The sequence below is a fragment of the Podarcis gaigeae genome, assembly GCF_964106915.1.
Source record: "Podarcis gaigeae genome assembly, chromosome: 1".
Lineage (NCBI taxonomy): Eukaryota > Metazoa > Chordata > Lepidosauria > Squamata > Lacertidae > Podarcis > Podarcis gaigeae.
Window position 1 is genome coordinate 50,714,589 of NC_139678.1, and position 22,512 is coordinate 50,737,100.

General features: G+C 40.6%; 1 protein-coding gene across 3 annotated transcripts in view; it reads left to right on the forward strand.

The window, feature by feature from the left end:
• Nucleotides 1-22,512, forward strand: part of AMBRA1 (autophagy and beclin 1 regulator 1) — a 136,785-nt gene that overhangs the window by 86,995 nt on the left and 27,278 nt on the right. For all 3 annotated transcript variants that reach the window (XM_083749371.1, XM_083749373.1, XM_083749372.1), the window contains 4 exons: nucleotides 2,370-2,480; nucleotides 5,685-5,873; nucleotides 6,908-7,062; nucleotides 20,750-20,889. In XM_083749371.1, the coding sequence (XP_083605497.1) occupies nucleotides 2,370-2,480; nucleotides 5,685-5,873; nucleotides 6,908-7,062; nucleotides 20,750-20,889 (595 nt within the window). The remainder of the gene's footprint in view (nucleotides 1-2,369; nucleotides 2,481-5,684; nucleotides 5,874-6,907; nucleotides 7,063-20,749; nucleotides 20,890-22,512) is intronic.

Here is a 22,512-nt window from a genome sequence, read left to right on the forward strand (position 1 = left end):
GCTTTACCTGCATATCCTACAAATGCAACTGAAATTACTATACAGTGGTACCTTGGGTTTAGTACTTAATTCGTTCTTAACCTGAAACTGTTCTTAACCTGAAGCACCATTTTAGCTAATGGGGCCTCCTGCTGCTGCCACACCGCCGGAGTACGATTTCTGTTCTCATCCTGAAGCAAAGTTCTTAACCCGAGGTACTATTTCTGGGTTAGCGGAGTCTATAACCTGAAGCGTATGTAACCTGAAGCGTATGTAACCCGAGGTATCACTGTATAGACCAAGCAGTGTATTGTGGAGGACAGGTCTGATGTGGCAGAGTGCACATTATGAAAGCCTTTATTTTTGCTAGGACATACAGTATTCCTTAAACTTGTTGTGGAATTAGGTGGCTGCCAAAAATTGACTAGTTCATGCAAAAGGGCTGATAGATGCATTTTAAAAATCTCCCTCTTCAATTCATTGTCTCTCTTTCCTTTTGGCTTTCTATTTCATGTGTAAAATATATATATATGAGGACATTAGAGTTTCCCCTCCCTGTGCCTTTCTTTCACAGTACTCTGCTTCTTGCTAGGTTTTGATAAGCAGAGGCCAAAAGGAGAGAAGAATGGAAAGAACATAGACAACTAGGCCTGTTCACCTTGTATGCTTTCATGCCTACCAGTGCATAGCAAACTTGAATCATCTGCCAAAACAATTGGACTGTCTGGCATGTAGCACAGTCTGAATTACCTGGATTTTTTTTGTTCAGCATTGGAGTTGCAAATTCTCCTGTAGCTTCCTTCAAAGAATATAGTGATTGGAATATAATGTTCACAATGTTTTAGCTAACTGCAGGCTTCACAAGATCTAAGGGGGCAATTCAAACTGCCAGCTGGCATCATCAGGGCTGAATGGAGAGGGGTAGATGGCAGAAAGTAGTGGAGAGGGGAAGGGAAAAAATATTTGCTTCTCCAGCTCCCAGGCTGATGCAGTCACATGTTGGTATCAGGACCAGCTCAGGATCCAGCAAATCCTCTGCTGGCGGAGCCCCACAAACACCCCTTTTAGGGGGGCTTCCAGCCAACCCTGCTGAATAACAGTTCTGATAACCACGGGAAGGGAGAGTGTTGTTGCACTGTTGCTCTCAAGTCCTACTTGTGTGCTTCCCATATGTATCTGGTAGGCCACTGACAAAGCATGATGCCTGCTCCAGAAGGCTCTTCACATGTCTGGGCAAGCACTTTGGAGCACTGCTCAGTGATGAAACCGGGCAGGGCTAGGAGGATCACCTCTCCCTCATCCAAAGACCATTCTGCATGGTAAATTTTGGTGGGGTGGGATGGGGTGGATTGTTCCGTCTGACAGACATGGCACTGCCTCTTCTCCTCAAAACTCACCTTTTCCACATCACCTTTAGCTTTATCACATTTATGTTTATTTTCAGCTGCAACTGATCTTTGAAAAATAAATGTGACTGTCTTTTCCCATATTCTTCTCAACACTTGACTCTCACACCTTTTGCATTCCCCATTGTCCCATTGTCTTATTTTAGATTGTAAACTCCTTGAAGACAGAGCCATGACTATTTTTGCCCATGTATTTTTGCCTGTTTTGACCATTCTACATTAAGGCATTAGGTAGTGTATCTGTATGGACAGAAACTTAGAAAGTTATGCTTCCCTGGCACTAGGGATGCCACTGTTGGAACCTTGAAGGTTCCAAGATGGCAGAGGTATTGGCTGGCTTAGATGGCAGTCTGCGTCACTTTTTAGAGTGAATATATGCTTGGTTCATAACACAGCAGCATATTGGCACAGGCACAGATTGATTGTGCTATGAAACAATAAAAATAAAAGACTTTTGAATACATGCCCTGTGGAAACTTGGATGACACCAATAATTTGTTCTTTAGCCTGGGTTTTTTTCTGGGTAACATTCTTGGATATTGCTTCTGTTGGCTTTACAGATGGATTTAATGTGTTCTTTTTGTATTGATGCTGTATTAGATTTTTTATTTTATAAATTATTTAAATAAAATAAATTCGCTGTCATGTTAGCTTCATTTTAGTGCAGGATTATTTATTATAGTTACTGGTTTTGCAATTTTTCAGTATTTTTCACAATTCCAGGGTGAATACAACTCTGTAATCCTGACAATTTATTGTTGCTTACCATTTAAAGTCTTCCAATGATGTTATCGTTTGACTGGGTTTTTAGATGCATCTTTCTTATTTCTTTGGCTTTCATGCATCCTCTGACTTGCCTCTTTGATTTTGCTAAGGAGTCAAAAAACCTTTGGACTTCATCCCTTCCAGCTGGTGTGTTTTGATTGGTTTGTTTACTAAATCAGTCACTCAACTTCACTAATCTTCTTTTCGTTTTGTCCCTAGGGGCTGTGATTGGAGATGGGCAGTCTGCTGTAGCGAGTAATATTGCCAACACCACCTACCGGCTTCAGTGGTGGGATTTCACCAAATTTGACTTACCTGAAATAAGCAATGGTAAGCTGGAAAGGGAGCTGAATTGCAAAGGCAACTTGTGAAGCAGGAGGAGAGGGAGATTGCCGTTCTGGCAATGACAAACCCGTTGTTCATACAGACATAGCATACATAATCCTTTATAATTTCAATCGTTAATTGGATTTTGAATAGAATTTTGCCAAATTCTCCTCTTGAACATGTTAAGGTGAGAGGGCAGCTTCTGCACGTTGTAAAACACCACTCAAGCTTTACGCAGCTCACCTTTTCACAGCACTTGGCAGCAAGCTGTAGTTCTTCATGATCTCTGTGCAGTCTTATTTATGAGTTCTTCATTTTGTTAACTGTTTTACCTCAGTGATTAGTGCACTTGATGCCTGTGGGGTACAATCACGGCTTCAGCTGGGTGCCTGTGGTGCAATGAGCACTATGGGTTGTTTTTTTTAAGTGTACGCGCTTATACCAAGTCAGACTATTAGTCTATCTAGTGATGTGTATATTGACTGGCAGCAGCTGGCCAACATTTCAGATGGGATTTTTTTCTCGGCCCTCTGGAAATACCAGGATTTGAACCTGGCATATTATGTATTTAATGCATTGGCCGTAACATTGAGTTGCTGCTGCTGCTGCTGCTGCTCTGGTGCCATTTGGTGGCAAAGGGGTCACCCTCCCCCCCAGTAATCACAGCTAGTCAGGGATTAATGCTGACATCATGATGCCATGATGCAATTTATCCAGTCAGCTTTGATTAAACTGCCGTGTTGCTGAAGGCAAATAAAGCCAATAGTTTGTGTCATTTAAGGAAATGGACTCAGCTGAAGACTTGGCAGTGTGCTTGCTCCCTGTCTTTGGGAGCCACATACTGCTGCTCTACCACACTGACACATAGCCCCACTCCTCTGCGGATCCATGTAGATCAGATGGGGAGCATGGGTTATCACTTCCTCCCTGCTCATGAAACGATCCATTTGATGGCTGAGGATGGGGTGATTTGCATCCCCAATGGAGTGCTGAGCTGGGTGTAGAGGTTTAACCCTAATCTGGTTACTAGATGACAGGTGGGGAACTTTTTTGGCTCCATGGGTCTGATCTTGTCAAAATTCCCTCCATGGCTTAACAAAGCACCTTTTGAAACATCCTCGCTCCTCCTTTAAAGGGGAGAATGTTTTAACTGCATGCTTGCAATGGAAGTGAGATAATTGTTTTAAAACAATAAAGCAGCCTTTGAAGAAGCCTCCCAGCACCACTCTGCCTTATAGGAAGGGAATTCCTGTTTCAAATGGTGTTTTATGTTGCTGCTCCTTTAAGCAGGTGGCAGCAGTGGTATGAACTCCAATGCCACCTCCCTCCAATTTAAAGAAGGACTTTAATTTCTGCTCATCGGTTGGGTTGGTGTGTGGAGATTAAATCCTGCTCCCTGCTGTTCCCTGTTGGTAAAAAGAATAAAACAATAAAATTATCAATAAAAGAATGACTAATAAAAGCATTAAAAAAATAATTACAAACCAGTGATATACTGAAAACCAGATTAAAACACATGTCAATATTCTACATGTCTGGATTTGCTTGCCTAAGCAAAAATGTTTTTAGCAGGCTTTGAAAAGAGTACAGTGGAGGTGTCTGCTTGATGTGTCAGTAGGCAAGAACTTCAGAAATCAGTTTGCAACAGTACCTCTAGAAAATCTTATTATAAAACAGTTGTTTCCAGGAGACAAACCAGAAAAGGTGCGGCCTCTAACAAGTATGCAAAATGTGTTTTATTTCATAATTGAGGGTTGTTGTTTTACAATCAAGTGGTATTTAGATTTTATGAAACAGATAAAGTAAAATAAAAATAGCAGGTACAGAATGGCAGCACAGAGGTTCACCTTCATGGACACTTACAATTTGGCAGCAGTAATCTTGCTAAAAAATTAGCATATGTCACAGCAGCTTTGTAATAGGAGCGGCTGTCAGAAGACTCAAGTAGTAGACATTAAAAAGCTGATGTGACTCACAGCTAATCATGACTGCTAGATTCATGCTTTCTGAATTCAGGAAAGCTAGATATAGGCTTGAACAGAGTGAGAATGGATTTTGGTATGAATAAAACAGACCCCTTTTGAGAAGAGAAGAGAAACTTGTATGGTTAATTAAATAATCAGAAATTTTAAGTGTCTTATTTAGCAGCCATATCATAAAATGTCATCCCATCATATGCTTATTTTCCTAATACTAGAGTGAATAGTATATGTCCTTTCCCTTTAACATGGGATTCTTAGTCAGAGGGGTTGAATATGTGATCTTGTCTTCCATGGAACAGTTTAAATGAAAGTCTTTTAAATTCTCTTAAGTCTTTCAGGATGGGGGAGGGGAATTGGCAATTTCAGAATTGATGGGGAATGGCAGAAATCCCCCTGTGTGTTCACCACTTTGTCTCTTCCCTATCACTTGCAAGAGAAGAGGAGAGTAGATTTTCTGAAGGGTGAGCATTGGTGGAGATGGCCATGGGGTGCAGAAGACTTTAGAGGGTTGTAATACTCATTTCAGGTAGGTTTTTCAAATCCATAATGTTATTCTCTGAGCCTGAACTTGGAGAAGTTCCCAGACATCACTAGGTAAAAGTGGCAGCAGTTGGCTGGAGTTTGGATGTTGAAGGAGAAAGAAATGAGTGTGTTTAACTTAACAGACCCGACGAACCTGTATGTGCTGGCACCAAAATGGGATTTCTCCCATAACATGTTTAATATGCTCATTTACTACCTATGTATGTAATTCCAATACTTCCAAAATAATTTCTTGGCTTCTCCTGCATTGGTCGCAGATGTCCACAAATTCTTAAATGTGCCAATTTGTCATCATTCTGCCCTTCTTTGCATTGTCATAGCAACAACTGCAATTGATATTATGCAATAATATAAGGAGAGTAACGAGGCAAGAAATGCTTTTTTTATTATTGTCAGATCTAATGCTTTTAATTTTCAGCTTTGTGAACAGTTATTTCTCAGGGACCAAAGTGCTTCATTCATGCTTGGTTCTAAGAGTGCATGGATCTCCAATCCTCATGTTTGCCATCTTCTTCTTGAGAGATATTGTAACCCAGCAAGACAAGTAATGCCTCTGAACAGCTTTGGGAAAGCCCACGTTCCACAGCCTTTTGTATAAAATGCAGTGTTTTTTTTATGGGTGTATTTTCTATTTTCCCTTATTTCCAGCTGAAATTCTTGATCCTTCTTTTTTCTTTTTCAGCCTCTGTGAATGTGCTTGTTCAGAACTGCAAGATATACAATGATGCCAGTTGTGATATTTCTGCAGACGGGCAGCTCCTGGCAGCCTTCATTCCTAGTAGTCAACGGGGCTTTCCTGATGAGGGAATACTGGCAGTATATTCCCTAGCACCGCATAACTTGGGCGAGATGCTGTACACAAAGCGATTTGGTAAGAGCTCATTGACGGGTCAAGTGGTTTAGGGCGGGGGGTGGGGAATCAGGGTTTTAATACTTGGATACACTTCGAAATGAAAATGTCATGTTCCAGAGATCAAACTGATAAAACAGTAGATTTCATACATCACAGCAAACCATAAACCATGACCTACCATGAGCACGAGTACACACTACTGAATCACTTATGTTCTCTAGACCTTTCCTGAAGTTTGGAGCAACAAACGGCAAGCCCTGGCTTTCTGTGAACTGGAATATGATCTACCTAAACAATGGAAAATTGCTTTAGAGTCCATATAAAAAGTTTCTTTAGATTTAAAATTGAGGTTGATTCTGCAAAAAGGCATTGTCTAATTCAGATAGATGCTGGAAATGCAATGCTGAAACACATGTTGTGATCCTGTAGGAGGAAATTGAGGGTGGCGGGTTCTGAAGTTGTAGTCACCTCCAATTTTGTATTGGCAAAATCCTTGAAATTTGTAGGTGTTTATGTACTTCTAAATTATATTCCTCTAGTATGGAGATCAACAACAGGATGGCAAGAATGGATCTTATATGCCCTAATAATCACTAGGAGACTTATATTATGAGTCTGGAAGGATAAATATCTGCCACCTCTAATGCAATGTTTTGATGACCTTAATACTGTTGGTACATTTTAGTGTACTTTCTATAAACACCGACTTTGCTTGGATACATATTTGGACAGCATATATTGATCTTCACGTATAAACTAAGGTGGATGCATTTATGTTTAAATGTTTTGTTAATGTGAGCTGCTGGGTTTTCCTCCCTTCCCTGTATGTTTTGCCTTTTTGTTTTCTATTTCTTTTGTCTTTAATGATTCTGCAATAAAAAATAATCTTCTTGCAGATTATTAACTGGTAATCTTGTATGGTTGTTTTTACAAGGATTCATAGAGTGAATTTGTTACAGCCCCAATTGCAGAAATTGACATGAAGGAAGGTAGAAATCATCATGTAGGTCCCTAAGTGAAGAAAGCAAATATGTATTTGTGTTTATCTCTAGGTCCCAATGCTATTTCTGTGAGCCTGTCCCCAATGGGCAGGTATGTCATGGTAGGACTGGCATCCCGTCGTATCCTCTTGCACCCTTCCACAGAACATATGGTGGCTCAGGTCTTCAGGCTGCAGCAGCCACATGGAGGAGAGACCTCAATGAGGGTAAGTAGTATAGTATTACTTTGCTTCTCCAGCTATTTATCTCTATGTCTGCATTATTGTTTCATTGTCTTACAACTAGGCATGTTTACATGGAAGTAAATACTACTGTGTTGTGTAAGGCAGTGGCTTCCAGCCTTAGTTATGTGTTTAGTTTTCACTCTCCAGTGTCTTAGTTTCACATAATAAGCAGCGGCGGAGCTGCCTGAAGTGAGTGTGCATGGCACGGCCCAGAGAGGGGTGGGGCATGGAGAGTCCCCTCCGCGTGCCCCAGGTCAGGGTTAGGAGAGGGGCGGGGAAGCTGCTGCCCACTCTCCTCCTACTCTCTGCCGCCGGTTCAGGCCTGACCCCGCAGTGGATCTTCTGCAGCCAGGCCAAGGAAAGCAGACAGCAGCTTTGCCACCCACTCTCCCCCTGCTCTCTGCTGCTGGGTCAGGGGGAGGCAGTGCTGCTGCGGCTGGATGTGCCTCGCCGCGGCTGAGGTAGGATGTTCTCTGCCGCCAGGCAAGAAGTGACCTAGTGGCAGAGCTGCTGCCACCGGACATGAGGCGTGCCTGCTCTCCTCTCCTGGGTCAGGCCTGACTCAGGGGCGGAGCTGCGCCAGGCACAAGCACCATAGCCAAAGCGCAGCTCCTTTGGCACAGAGCCAGGCTCAGATGAAGGAGCCTGCTGTGGGGATGCTTGTTTCTTCCTCCTCTCAAAATTGCACCCGGGGCCACATCACCCACAGCACACACCCCCACGGTGTATCTCTAATAGTAGGTACCACTGTGGAAAAATCAGTTTTCTAAACCAAATAGCATTAAAAGGCTATATAACTTGAAAATGAGTAGATTACCAGCTAAGCATTTGATGATGTTTGTTAAGTATTTATTTCTTGTCTTGCTTCCATCATGGAACCCAAGGTGGTGTGTGTATGTTCTTCAAAAGTAGTAGCCCATCCAGGCACCAACCACACCAAGTCCTGCTTAGCTTCAGCAAGGTAGTGATCTCATTTGCCTTCAGACCATATTGCAGGCCATTAGTTTTATCTAATGGTAATGCTCTGTGTTTCGTTATATCAGTGGTCTGCATGGTCCAGTCTGAATGGGGGCAATTCTAGAGCAAGGAATCCATCTTAACCATTATCATTCAGCCTTAGTTATCCTTCAGTAAAATAGAAAAAATCCACTTCTGAAGTACCACTTATAATGTGCTTTATAAATGAATAATATTTATTTAGTCGGAACATAGATTAGAAGGGTATTATCTGCTTTAAGATTTCCTATTTGCAATCAATGTTGCTTTCATCATCTGGGAACCAGTAAACTTAGACTGTTAGCCCTTCAGTGTCAGGGAACCACATCTCAATATAATTGCTACTTGCCCTGAGCCCTTTCGATAAAGGAAGCTGTAAATCTAACTAGAGCTCTTCCCTGAAATCTAACTAGAGCTCTTCCCAATTGATTAAATTGGGAATTGCCTGAACTTTAAAAAATGCTATTCTGAATAAAGTTTCCTATATTATTTATGGGTTAATCAGCCCATGCATGCATTATCATTTTGACCAGGAGAATAAACAGTGTCTCCAAGAATATACAAGTGACTCCTGAAAAATAAGTTGAGAAAGAATAAGAATGTTGTGTGTTAATGCTTGTATATACACAGCAATTCCCCTGCACACAAAAACAGTTAGCACAACTAAGTTCTTATCTGTTACAGCAACTTTATATCTTGCCTCTCTAAACAGAGATATGTGAAACCTTCAAAAGAATGTTTTACTGTAGATGGTTTTGTTTTCTACTGATGGTGGAGTTCCCTTAGTATTGAATAATACTTTTTTTTTAAACTAATAGTACTTCATAACATTCTCATCCATACACTCTCATATACTGTATTCTCAAAACAGAAAAATAAACACTTTTATTTTTATTAGATTTTTGTTTGCAGGTAGGTTTCGTCAGTGGTAGTGGTAGTGGCGTTGGTGTTAATTCTGGCCATCTATAACTCATGGAACTATTTGGCAATGTTTCTATAGTTGAGTGGAACAAGAATTTAGATACAATAAAGCAATGCAATCTAGTTAAAAGAAAACAAAAAAGAGAGCCAGATTACAATTACATATTGCTTTGGATGTGTGGCATTATTCCGAACTAAAGACTTGCCTAAATCAAGTGTTCATCACCAGTCCCTGAAAAACCAGAAGAGAAGAGATTGCAACCTGGGAAAGGAAATTTACCCATCTAGATTAAATAAAAACCCTGGTAGGGAAAGGACTGAAATAGTTCCTGAAACATCTTAGTTATTTAGAGAGAGAAAGGAAGAGCCCTTTCTCTGTTAGTGGCCTCATTCACACATAATGCTAAGCCAAGTTTAATGTTACTTTTGAACCCAAGTTTCTTGTCTCCCCCCCCCCCCAAAAAAAAGATATAAGAACCAAACTTTGGTTAAAGTTTGTGGCTTGTTTGGACTAAGACAAATGAGAACCCTGAGTTTGGACGTAACACTCAGCCAAACACTCACTCAAACACTCAGCAGGAGAAGGAGGAGAGAAGTGAAGTGACTGATTTTTTTTAACTGGGCACTAGCTTGTTCCTTGTTCACACTAAGACATACCTTGGGGTGGCATTATGTGAGGTCCAGGTTGTTGCTTCCTCAAAATCAGGCATTGCTTTGGCTTTTCTCTTTCCCAGGCTGATCCTGATCAGTCATGTGTATGATTTCACAGTGCTTCATAACCAGATTTGACTATATCCTGTTCATTTGTTATAAATATTTATTACCCACTGTTCATAAAAAATCAAAGGACAAGGTACAATAAAAATAAACATATAATTATATTTGAAATAAAGAATAAAACAGAAAAGTTAAAAGACTACAGCATCAGTTACAGAAGGGAAAACTCACATTCAGCCATCCCTAAAAGTGTTAAAAGGTGAGCCCAGCTTGTTGCCATTGCGTGGAAAACAAGCTGATTTTAAGCAAGTACAGTGATTCCTGGACTTGTCATGTTGGCCAGTTAGGAATGTGATGAAGTCACTGAAGGCAGAAAGAGAATTCAGAACAGTGCTTCCTCAACAAATATATACTTTGTCTCCTTTTTCAGTGGTTTCTCAAAAATTACCCCCATTTTAATCTCAGTCTAGTTCTGACCTCCGGCTGGCTGGCAGCTGGACACTTCGGAATAGATTCCAGAATTAGAATTGCATAACTGCAAAAGCAAGAAAAAACGTTTTTCCCTAGTGCTCAATGTCTCTTCTGAACTTTTCATCTATATAAGCAGCGTTGTTCCTACCATAAATTTAGCTCTTTGGGGAAATGCAGGGAACATACCAGCTTCTTACGTTCTGGTTAACTGCTTCGATTTCACGCTTGTTTCTATTGTTAGTTTGCAAACTGTTCAAAATGCAGAGAAGTTAGTACTTTAGAACTTAATGATTTAACAAAGTCTGGGGCAGATCTCAGTGTTGTTGCCAAGGAAGAAACTGCTGCTTGTGACTGTTATTGGAACCTTGAAGTAGCTTTCCCATTTCCAGCTATTTGATTTCATTAATCTTATGATCTTTTCCATGTAAGTATAGATAAGATCCTAACATCCTAACTCACGTATTGTGGAATAATTTTAGAGGAGCACCCTGAAGATAAGATTATTCAGTGAAAATTGTCTTCACAGACTTTACTATAAATTAATCTCTTTGTAGATCTGTGATGAGCATGATCCCTGTAGATTAATTATTCAAATAACCTGTTGTATTCAGCCTGAATTATCATTTTGAGTTTTATCTCATTGATTCTTATCTAGTTTCATTTTTATTATGAGTTTAGCATTAAATTTTATTGGTCACTTTCAATCTCTCTTGAGAGCTTCCTGTTTCTGGTATGTCTCAAAAATTTAATTACTATACACACACTAATACCCACACCAGTTTACAATTAATTGTGAAAGTTGTGCTGCTCACACTTTCCTCCAGACCTTTTTGAACAGATAATCAGACTATACTTGTGGAACTCCAGTTAATCTGCTGTAATACCTGATTATGCTTTGGAAAACCACACTTAAACAATGTTGTGTGCCCCTTCATGCTAACTCCCTCAAGTCTAATGGTAGTGTGGATTTGTTCCTTATTTCTTGCTCTAAAGGTTACATGGGAATTTGATTAGGAAGTAAATACAGTGGTACCTCTAGTTACGAACTTAATTCGTTTCAGAGGTCCGTTCTTAACCTGAAACTGTTCTTAACTAGAGGCGTGCTTTCGTTAATAGGACCTCTTGCTGCCACTGTGCCTCTGGCACACGATTTCCGCTCTCATCCTGGGGCAAAGTTCTCAACTCGAGGTATCTCTTCCAGGTTAGCGGAGTTTGTAGTGTTTGTAACTCGAGCTACCACTGTATTAGTTCCACACCGCCACCAGTATACATTTGGCTTCTGGTCTTTTCCAGCCTAGTACTGTCTATTCTTTAAAAATGTTAAGAGTATTTACTTCCACTAATATGATGTTCCCTTTGTACATATGATGAACTAAAAAGTTAAATACAATTGGTCCCAAATTTAGGGACCTCTGTTTCTGTTGTTTGGCTCATTTATTAAAATCTCATGTTTGTGACTGTGTCAAGTCTGAGAAAGTTTGAATGACGTTTCTAGATTTCATGGTATCAAGTGTTTCTCTGAAGTTTTTTTCCTGCTTCATTTATTTCCCTCTCACTTTGTAATCAAAGACCTGACAAACAATTGGGAACACAATAAAACTGTGATTTATTTTTTAATGATCACCTTTGAGCGCAACAATAAAAAGTGCATAAACTGATAATTGGCATACCTTCTTAAATGATGAGTTTTGAATGTAACTCTGTGTACTTTCAAGTTTTGTAATAAAACTGCAATATTAATTAAGGTTGTTTTTCAAATGTTTGCTTGTTGATCATGGAACTATAGCCTGAATAGGTAAGCTAATCATTTGGTGGGGCCACTATGTGTTAGATGTTGGTTTTGGCATGTAGGGGGATTTTGGGTCTATTGCGCATTCATTATTTGTATTTTATGAGGTTTAAATTCTAAAATTATGAAATAAGTCATGTAGGTCTGAAATGTGCTGGCTGTTGGTGGGATAACTGAGAGACCATATTTTGCTATATTCGGGCAGGGTACAAAGACGGATTTGGACTTGTTTGCTTCTTCTGCTTTCCCTACTCAGTCACAGAGCTTCCTTCCCTTTGAAATTGCCCGAATCTTGAGCATCTTTCAGAAAAATATTGTAAGATGTAATTCTTTGGGGCTGGATTTCAGTACTAGGGTTAAGCTTGCAGGAAGGTTAGAGTTTTAGTGTGTTGTAATAGGCTTTAAATTGCTACCTGCATGAAGCTTTGAAAGGGGTTGCGGTATAAATATAGGAAGTCAAGCTTGCAGCTAATCTTGGCAAAGATGTACTCTATTGTTGGAACTGAATTTATCTGAAAGGCCAAACACCATGTCCTGATTCAGTTCAGGTTAAAGTATTTTAACTTAATGCAGCAATGGGGAACCTCCAGCCCACGGGCCAAATTCGCCTGGCAGGGGAACTAATTTGGCCAGTGAGTTTGTTTTCACCAAACCATGCCTACTTGCCCCACACCTGATATCATCTGTGACACCAGGTGTGTGGGAGCCTTAATGTGCACGTCCAGTTGTTCCCTGGCAAGTAGGAGTTGCATTTGGCACTATTTAAGTTTGGTGCCAAAGACAAGTCCATCTTAAGATCAAACCAAAAGGAACGTTTTTTCCTTTGAAGTGACTGCTTGAACTCAGGCCAGGCTACAAAGGAATGTGCTGCTGATCCGTTCCTTTGAAGTTGAGTCACTTGACAGTCAGGCGTTTGACAAAAAGGACAACCCTGTCCACCAGTTAAAGTGGCCCAGGGAGGAAAAGAGAGCTCAGGATCTGCCCCAACAACTGTTTCCCACTTTTGACTTAATGAAATAATGTCATCACAAGACTCAGTGGTTGTTGGGTGTTCCCCAATTGTAGCTCAGGAAAAACTAGGCAAGAAATTTGTAAAGTATTTGGGAGGAATTCAACGACAAGCCCTTCCAGTTGTTCCCTCAGAGCAAGCATTTCAGCTTGCCAAATGGGGCAAATGTGCTGTTCCAGGGCAGTGGGTTCTTTAAAACTCTCCCCAGAACCCACTTTGATATACATTGTGGGGGGTGAAGGAGCACCATTGCACAAGTTTTAAGTCCAGGCTGGGGGGGGGGAGGCAGGAGAACCCCCAGAAATGCTTGCCCTGCAGAACGATCAACATAGTGCAGTGTTGAATTCATCCCAAAAACATTTCAAGCCCTGAAAGCAATTGGATTTTAGAATGATACATATCAAGAGATTCAGTAAATTCCTTCCTATGAAATGCATGCCATGATCAATTGGGTGGTGTGAAAGACTTTTATCATAAACTAACCTAAGGCAGCTTCATATGTCCAAATTATAAGCATGCTATCCTGTAAGATACTATAACTCTGTGTCTTGCAGTAACAAGCTAGCATGGTTATTCTAGAATACAATGGTATATTTTATAGGAGGACTACCTGAGTGTATATGCTTGGCATGTAGAACATCCCAGCTCCCCTTCCCTGCATCTCCAGTTAATGAAAATAAGGTCAGATAGCAGGTCTGTAAAAGACCTTTGGAGAGCTGCTGCTTTATACCTTGCACAATATCCTGTTTGCTTAATATTGAGAGTCGGATATTTGCATAGGAAGGTGATATAGGAAGGATGACCTATGTTTTCATAGGTTTTTTTCCCATGTTTTCTCCCTTAGAGAAAATGCAGAAGTGAGCTGAAGAGTTAGTTACTATAATTATTATTCCTGTAGTGTTGTAATTTATTTTTTTAGAATTGGTTTGTTTTTATTTATTTATTTTCCAACAGGAATGAATGTAAAATTTTCTCTTCTATTAATAAAAGAGGATTTGCTACAGCTAAGCTGCAACAAATGCTCAAGCTTAAGGTAATTTGATCAGAACTCCGCAGACAGCAGGAGGAAGAAAGTCGGGGAGAAATGACCATGAACACTTAGCCACCTGTGAAATAGCCTGCATATAACATTGTCTCAGAATCTGAATGTTTCTCACCCTTAAAATAAAAATAAAAATAATTTCTCAATATATTTATATCCTGCCTTTCCTCTAAGGAGCTCAAGGTAGTATACCCGTGCTAGAATTAGGGTGGGGAGAGATGTTGCCTGTTCCCTTTGCACAAAATGATCTGTGTAAAGTAAAAAAAAACAAAACCCCAGCATTTCCAGCTGCCACCACCATCCTAGCACTAGGATAGAGAAGGCTAGAAACACTATGTGTGCACTTTTGTCTGCCTGCATGTTTATGTGTGTATGATTGTGTATCTGAGAAAGAGAGGAAAGAGAGCACAGTATATGCATGTGGATATACATTTGCTGCACCAACCACTGGCATGTGACCATGGAAGGCTGGCTGACAGTCAGTGCAGCCACAGGTTGAAAAAAGGTTAGCTACCTCTGTGCTGGAGAATGGGAAGATTTTTCAGGCAACCTGAATGTACACAAACCTGGTCGCTTACAGCTTGTTCAGATTGGAAGAACACCTGGGGAAAGCATTCATATATGGTTTCTCACGTGCTTTTTTTTTGGCACCATGAAAGGCATAATAAATTCCCTGCTTTTAAACCCAGTTGAACATTGTTTACCACCACTGTCCTGCCTATGGGGTAAATTACCGTATTTTTTGCACCATAACACTCACTTTTTTTCCTCCTAGAAAGTAAGGGGAAATGTCTGTGCGTGTTATGGAGCGAATGCCTGCGGGTGGCGGGGGGGGGGGGGGATCTGCTGCAGTCGTGAGCAGAGGATCCATGGTTCCCCTTCCTTCCCTCCTCCGTGGTTACAAAGCATGGATCCACATGGATCCTCAGGATTTTTGCATTGGGCTACTCCAAACTCACTGTCAGATCACATGCCTGTGGCCACAGCATGAACCACAAAAATCATATATCCACTATTTCGTTTAGAATTTTTTTTTTCTTGTTTTCCTCCTCTAAAAACTACGTGCGTGTTATGGTCTGGTGTGTGTTATAGAGCGAAAAATCGGGATGTGCCATGCCAATGTAGAAAGCCTCTAAATCTCAACAAGGACCCTGTTATAAAGGAGTTTTAAAAGGAGCAAATTTATTTGTGCAAAGGAAGAATAGTGAAACAGATCCTCCCCCCTTTATTTTGTGTTTATAAGAAGTGGGGTGATGGCGGAATCTATGAATAAGTTAAAGCAAGAAATAGGGAAAGAAGACAGATAATGAGGCTTCACAGGAACTCTTGCCTTTATTCCTTTTGAAATTCTAGTAGAATTTTTTGCTGTAATGCAGGTACTACTCATTTACAAGATACTAATCAATCTTATTAAATGCAGTCAAATGAAACTAAATTCATATTGAGAAAGGTAGCGTTAAGAAACTTTATCCGTATTTGTGGCTGTTGGCTTGTTTATGTTGAATCATAGTCCATCTGGAAGATTTTGGAGAGAGGTGCTGAATTTAGTAGGCAGCTTCCTGGGGCATTAGGACAGACAGACAGACAGACAGACAGACAGATGCTCTGTTCAACAGATGCCCTTACTCCACTAATCATTGGCTAGGAGGCTATATCTAAATTTATAGGCATGCTAACCATCTTAAGCACCAGAGTGAGTCCTGGATTTACAGCACCCCAAGAAAGTGGCTCAGGTATCATAAGAAATTACAACTAGATTCAAGCCTTCAATATAATGTATATTCATTTTGTCCTTAGGAAGCATGGTTTGAACGAAGTGGATTTGTGTCTGAAATTAATCCTTAGAAAATCAATAAGATGTGACAAAGCCAACTTCAAACATAAAATGGATGGGTGCATTATTTTCCCAAAACAGCTGAAACAGTACAGCCCCGAGAATGCTAATAGTTGCTCAGAATGTTTTATGAATATATGCTATAGAGCTATGTGCTCATTTATTCTCTAATATGTGTATGGCCTATGAGACGAATACTGCACAACAAATACAGCTAAAGCACTGCCATCTCTTGGTAGTTGTTGTTTTTTTAATTCTGCTTTTAAAAAAATCATAGTTTATTGCTGACCTGCCAACTGTTGAGTCACTCATTAAGCTGTCTCTGAGGGTGCTTTAGGAGGCACCACATGGTATCTCTTAAGAGCAGGGAAATAATCATTTAAGGAGGTATTTTTAACTGACTAGCAAGCAGTTAGAAGGAAATTGACAAGGACTGGTTTTCAGGGGAACAGTCACACAATGTAACTTCCACTGGGAAATGTACTTGGCTTGTGACTAACTGGGTGTCTCATTGGTTCACTTTCTTGCCTGTTTCTCCCAGTAGCCCAATTGCACAAGCAATTCCTGAAACTAAAAACCGGAAAGCAAGTGAATCTAGAAAATAGACCTAACCTAGACAATAGGCTGTGTTCATTGCGGGGGTGGAGGGCAGATCAAAGAGGAAACGCAGCAGAAATCTTGAAGATCCTGCCATTGAATGACAGGAGATGGATGAGTGTTTGGCAGCTAGTTCAGATAGAAATAGGAACTGAGCCAAACAGGATTCTGCTCCAAGCTACTGCTGATCCCTAGCAAATTGTTCTAACAGCCACTAATCTTATAATAGGCTAGCAAAAACTGTCATTTTACGGGGGAAAAATATTGACAGTCCTTTTTCTTAGCCTTGTATGTACAACAACTTATGAACTACACCTTTCAGCAATTTGCTTAACTGTCAAAATACAAAATACAGCAAAAATCCAGTTTGGTGAAGATATGGCCAAAGTTACAATGGCAAAAGCAGAGGATGTACTTACAGCTGTCAGTTCATCCTCCCCTCTCAGCCAGCTGGGCCTCAGTAGAACAATATGCAAGACTATACATCAACCATATATTGATGACGTAGTGATATGTATTCATCTGGGCAGAAGTGCGTAGCAGAATAAGTAAATGAAGAAAAGAACTGAAAATTTATAGCCTTTGTAAAACAGAAAGTACTATTTTTGAAAAAGCTGAGTCATGGTGTCTTGTTCTTAAATATCTTGAGGTCACCATTATCTATACTTGGCTTCATAGCTTCAGGGAAAGCCAAGGAACTATTACTCCACTTTTAGCTATCCTGAAGTGCACAGTGGATTTTAAATTTCTCCCTAGCTAGGGAGAAATGACCAATGCTTATTCTATTGCAAACATCACTTTGTTTTTCGAGTCTATATCTTTCTCTTCACAGACTTCAGTGCCTGCCTTCAAATGTTGCTTTAAGTGGCAAGCGATAACAATGATTATTAGGAATAATCTGAGACATACATTTCTAGTGACACCATGACTGCTGTGTCAAAAAGCACTAGTGCATGGAGGCACAGTGGACAAGAGAGAAAAAACTGTCCATGGCCTCCAAGCTTCAAACTCATCAGTGAAATAATTTAACCAGCTTATCACATAAAGCGCACATGGAGAATTGCTGTTCCATTTCCAACTTACTTGCCCTTTCATTTTCTCTTTCACTGACCATGTCACACTGTCCTCTGCCATCTATCACTGTTCTCTTCTTTCTGCCTTTGCCGTCAGCTATTCTATCCATCAACTCCCTTATAGCTCCACGGGGTCTGATACTGAAATCTTAGGCGCTTCTGCTACTAGATGGAAAGCATTCATTATGCCTGCATTTAGTGCCAGCAGGACTGCTAGTTCAGCTGCCATCATGGAATATGACTGCTAGTCAAACCTAGATGGACAGGAAGAAATGGGAGGGCTTCTCCCTCACCAGTGCAGGGGTAGGGAATCTGTGGTTCTTAGGGTGATGTTGTTGGACGACAACTTGCATCATCCCTGGTTGTTGGCCATGCTGGCTGGGGCCGATCAGCATAGTAGACCAACATCAGGAGGGCCACAGTTTCACTATCCGTACACTAGTGAACAGTGACTGCTTAACTCTCATACACTCAGTTAAGTCATACTCAAGACCTTGACCCAAAGTTATATGGATTTTAAGATGATGACAAAGCAGGCACTACAGATTCGCTACAGATTGGTGAGCACTGCTGTGTGACTAAATGAACCCTCACCAGGTAAATTTCCTTACTTGAACATAATTCTTCTCAGTCATATATTTCACATTATAGCATCAACACTAAGAGCTTATTATGCCATACAGTGCTGTTTTACTATGAAATCAATCTGGTTGAGAGTTCGGAAGTGCCTTACAAACTTCGTATAGTTTTGTGACCAGGAGTGTAGCAAGAGTGTACTATATAGTCTTATGAAGTATTGCAGTTATCGGTCCCTGTATTAGTAAAGTGAGTGTTGTACATGTAGAACAGGCTTCCTCAACCTCATCCCTCCAGATGTTTTGAGACTACAATTCCTATCATCCCTGACCACTGGTCCTGCTAGCTAGGGATCATAGGAGTGCAGGCCAAAAACCTCTGGAGGGCCACGGTTGAGGAAGCCTGATGTAGAATGTATTAAGCCACAATGGGGAAAGGGTAGAAGGGGGTAGGGGTGTGGGGTTTGTGCTGCTATCATGCTGCTGGTAATGTGGGAAAAGTAGGAAAGTTATCTCTGCAAATAAGAAGTTGTTGGTAACTTTTATGTGCATGCAAGTGAAATTCATTCAGTTTGGTGTTTTTTTAAAATCATGTGCAAACTGTTAGGGAACACAGTTGTTAAATTTAAGTATGCCAGCCTGTGAGTAGGTGTTTATATATGTTAGTTGGCCACTAACCTAAAGCATGAACCCAGATAAATGTTCTTGAGAAACCTGAGGTCTTCAATTGGAGGAAGATGTACAGCAATTAACAGTGCAGCAAACACTCAGTTTGCATATCTGAGTAAACTACAGTTATTGATGTACTGTGATAATGTTCTTCTGGTCTGTATGTCTGTTTCCCACTAGCCTGCAGAGGAAATAAGCCATGATCCCTGACTTGGCGTTACAGTCAATTAGGGATCATGTATTCTTTTGCTCCCAAAAACTTAATTCAGTAAGACGAGACCCAGCCTTAGCTACAGATCATGCTTTGGGAACTTGAGAAAGCATGATCTCTGGTTGAGGGTTAACACTAAACTGAAAATTATGATTTGCTTCTTCCTCATGCTAGCAAGGAGGATAAACACAGATCATACAGGCATGATCACAATAAATCCATTCAGTATGGTTTAGATGACATGTGAACAAGGCCAGTGAGTGTGTAGTATAGCAAATGCAAGACATGGAGGCAAGCCTTGGAAACCAGATCTGCTAGCTGCTGTTCCTTAACAGGAGGCAATTGCCCAAGAGAAACTGTTTGTTTATGAAATAGCAGTATAATCATGGGGTGTGTTCTTTTCATTCTGTCACACTTCAAACAATGCTTGTTTTCTGAATAAGTGCTGCTTTGCTCTTATAAATGCCTTTCTGCTATCATAACCCCATTAAAATTGGAGTGCATAACATAATCTCCATGGCAACTGATACTATCAGTATACATAGGATTCTTCACTACCTAGTCAAAAGAAGAAAAGAATAGGGCAAATATGCTGAGATTGTGTAAGTATTGTAGAGAACACCAGGGACTAGACAGCAGCTCAGTTGACACTGAATGTCTCTTACTCTGCTGAGCAAAATAAAAGGCCAAAGAGCACTGATGAATATCTTTTGGCAGAAACATTTGAGAAGAGTCACTTGATATTCTAGTAGGGTTGCCTTTTGTTGGTGTGCAACATTATTGATGTGCCATTGTTGTTGCTATAATTCTATAGACAATAAATGTTGACCTACAAGCTCACTATGGTAGGTATAGTAGAAGATATATTGCAAAAGAGATTCCTAGAGGATCAGAGGGTGGATGGAAAGCAGTGGTAAGGGTGTTCATCAAGATACAGTGGGATATATGCACTGCTGGATATCAGCTGTCACAATACTTATACTGCAATATGCTATTGCCTTGAACACCTCTCCTTATTTCTGGCCAACAGTATTGTATTCTCTGCTGCCTCATTCTGCTGGTGCATTCCAACTTCTGCATTGTTGTGCAGAAGTGAACTGCATACATCACTAAAGTTCTGCATCCTACATGTATTATTATTATTATTATTAATAATAATAATAATAATACCCACCCATCTGGCTGGGTTTCTCCAGCCACTCTGGACGGCTTACAGAATACAGTGGTACCTCGGGTTACATATGCTTCAGGTTACATATGCTTCAGGTTGCAGTCTCTGCTAACCCGGAAATAGTGCTTCAGGTTAAGAACTGCTTCAGGATGAGAACAGAAATCGTGCTCCGGCAGTGCGGCAGCAGCAGGAGGCCCCATTAGCTGAAGTGGTGCTTCAGGTTAAGAACAGTTTCAGGTTAAGTATGGACCTCCGGAATGAATTAAGTACTTAACCCAAGGTACCACGGTATATAAAACATAATAAAGCATCAAACATTAAAAACTTCCCGATGCAAGTAGTACGTCACATGGTTAACTTATGGTTGGCCCCTGTGAGAAAGAGGATGCTTGACCATTAACCTGATCCAGCTCTTTCCATCTTCTTGCAGTCCCTTTCCCCATTTCAGAAAGACTGCTGTGTGGCTAATTTTTTATTCAGGTTGTTTAATGTTTATTGTCCTTGTTCCTGAATGGCTGAGATAATTTTGGTCTTTTGGCTACTTGCTGTTACCTGTTTGAAGCATTAATGTATGTGGTTTTTTTCCCCTTTCAGAGAGTATTCAACGTCTTGTACCCAATGCCTGCTGACCAAAGGAGACACGTCAGCATAAATTCTGCTCGCTGGCTGCCTGAACCAGGCTTGGGATTGGCATATGGCACTAATAAGGGGGACCTGGTGATTTGCCGACCGGAGTAAGTGCTTGGTTTAGAGCCTGAGGGCCTTCTTCCCTTAGTTCATAGGAATTTTCTATCAGCAGTTCATCCTCAATTATAACGAAACTTTCAGAGATTAATTTCCCCCCTGATAACTATTGTGGTGTTTGTTTCCTCCTTTAAAATTACTATAACTTCATATTTCATCTTTAATCTTTGAAGTTTATGAAAAGCAGGAACCATTGAGCAAATATAATATACCTATCAGGTATAATATAGCTTTCCAAAAACTCATGTGTCAGCCTCCCTGTTTTTTCTTCCTTTTGCATTTGATAATACTGTACCCTTCTCTTACCCAGGTGACTCATAATATAGCTATGAAGTTAACTTTTCTTGTTTGTTTGTTAAGAGGCAGCAGCTTAGAAATGGTAAATGAGTAAGTTAACTGGAGGAATGTTCATTTAGGCTTCTATATTTTCTCACATCTTTGTCCCTGGGCTTAAATATTACTTCTAAATGGAAAGAAGCCCCAATATGTATGTAGTATTCAGTACAATGCAAATCACACATCCGAAGTTCCCTAAATTTTGGGTCACCTTGTTAGTCGTTATTTGGTTTGGCCTGTCTTAACTGAACACACTTTTTTATGGCGCCTTTGAAAAGTTGACATTCGTGATGCGGCAGCTAAAAAAGCCAATGCAATTCTGGGCTGCATCAATAGGAGTATAGCATCTAGATCAAGGGAAGTAATAGTGCCACTGTATTCTGCTCTGGTTAGACCTTACCTGGAGTACTGTGTCCAGTTCTGGGCACCACAGTTCAAGAAGGACACTGACAAACTGGAATGTGTCCAGAGGAGGGCAACCAAAATGGTCAAAGGCCTGGAAACGATGCCTTATGAGGAACGGCTAAGGGAGCTGGGCATGTTTAGCCTGGAGAAGAGGAGGTTAAGGGGTGATATGATAGCCATGTTCAAATATATAAAAGGATGTCACATAGAGGAGGGAGAAAGGTTGTTTTCTGCTGCTCCAGAGAAGCGGACACGGAGCAATGGATCCAAACTACAAGAAAGAAGATTCCATCTAAACATTAGGAAGAACTTCCTGACAGTAAGAGCTGTTTGACAGTGGAATTTGCTGCCAAGGAGTGTGCTGGAGTCTCCTTCTTTGGAGGTCTTTAAGCAGAGGCTTGACAACCATATGTCAGGAGTGCTCTGATGGTGTTTCCTGCTTGGCAGGGGGTTGGACTCGATGGCCCTTGTGGTCTCTTCCAACTCTATGATTCTATGATTTATGTGGAATTACAAATGTTGCTCATGTGTGGATGTCTGTTTTCTATGACCCAAACCAAACTTCATGCTAAACATGCAGCTGCTGTAGGAAACAGTCACGTGTTTAATTACCCCCTGTGTCCTGTTATCAACAATCCTTATTTCCTCACCATCCATTCTCATCACTGGCTAGCAAGGGGAGTGTGGAATATTATGGTGTCAGATAATAGATAAATATGGTTCGATGTAACAAAGCCAGATGCATGTCTGCTGTACATCTAGCTTCCCCTGTCATAATGTCTAATAGAAGAAAGTATGAGATTGCACAGGAAGTTGATTTCTTCCAATAGCCTAAATACACAAAAGAAGTACCATGGGGGAGAGAGGGGGAG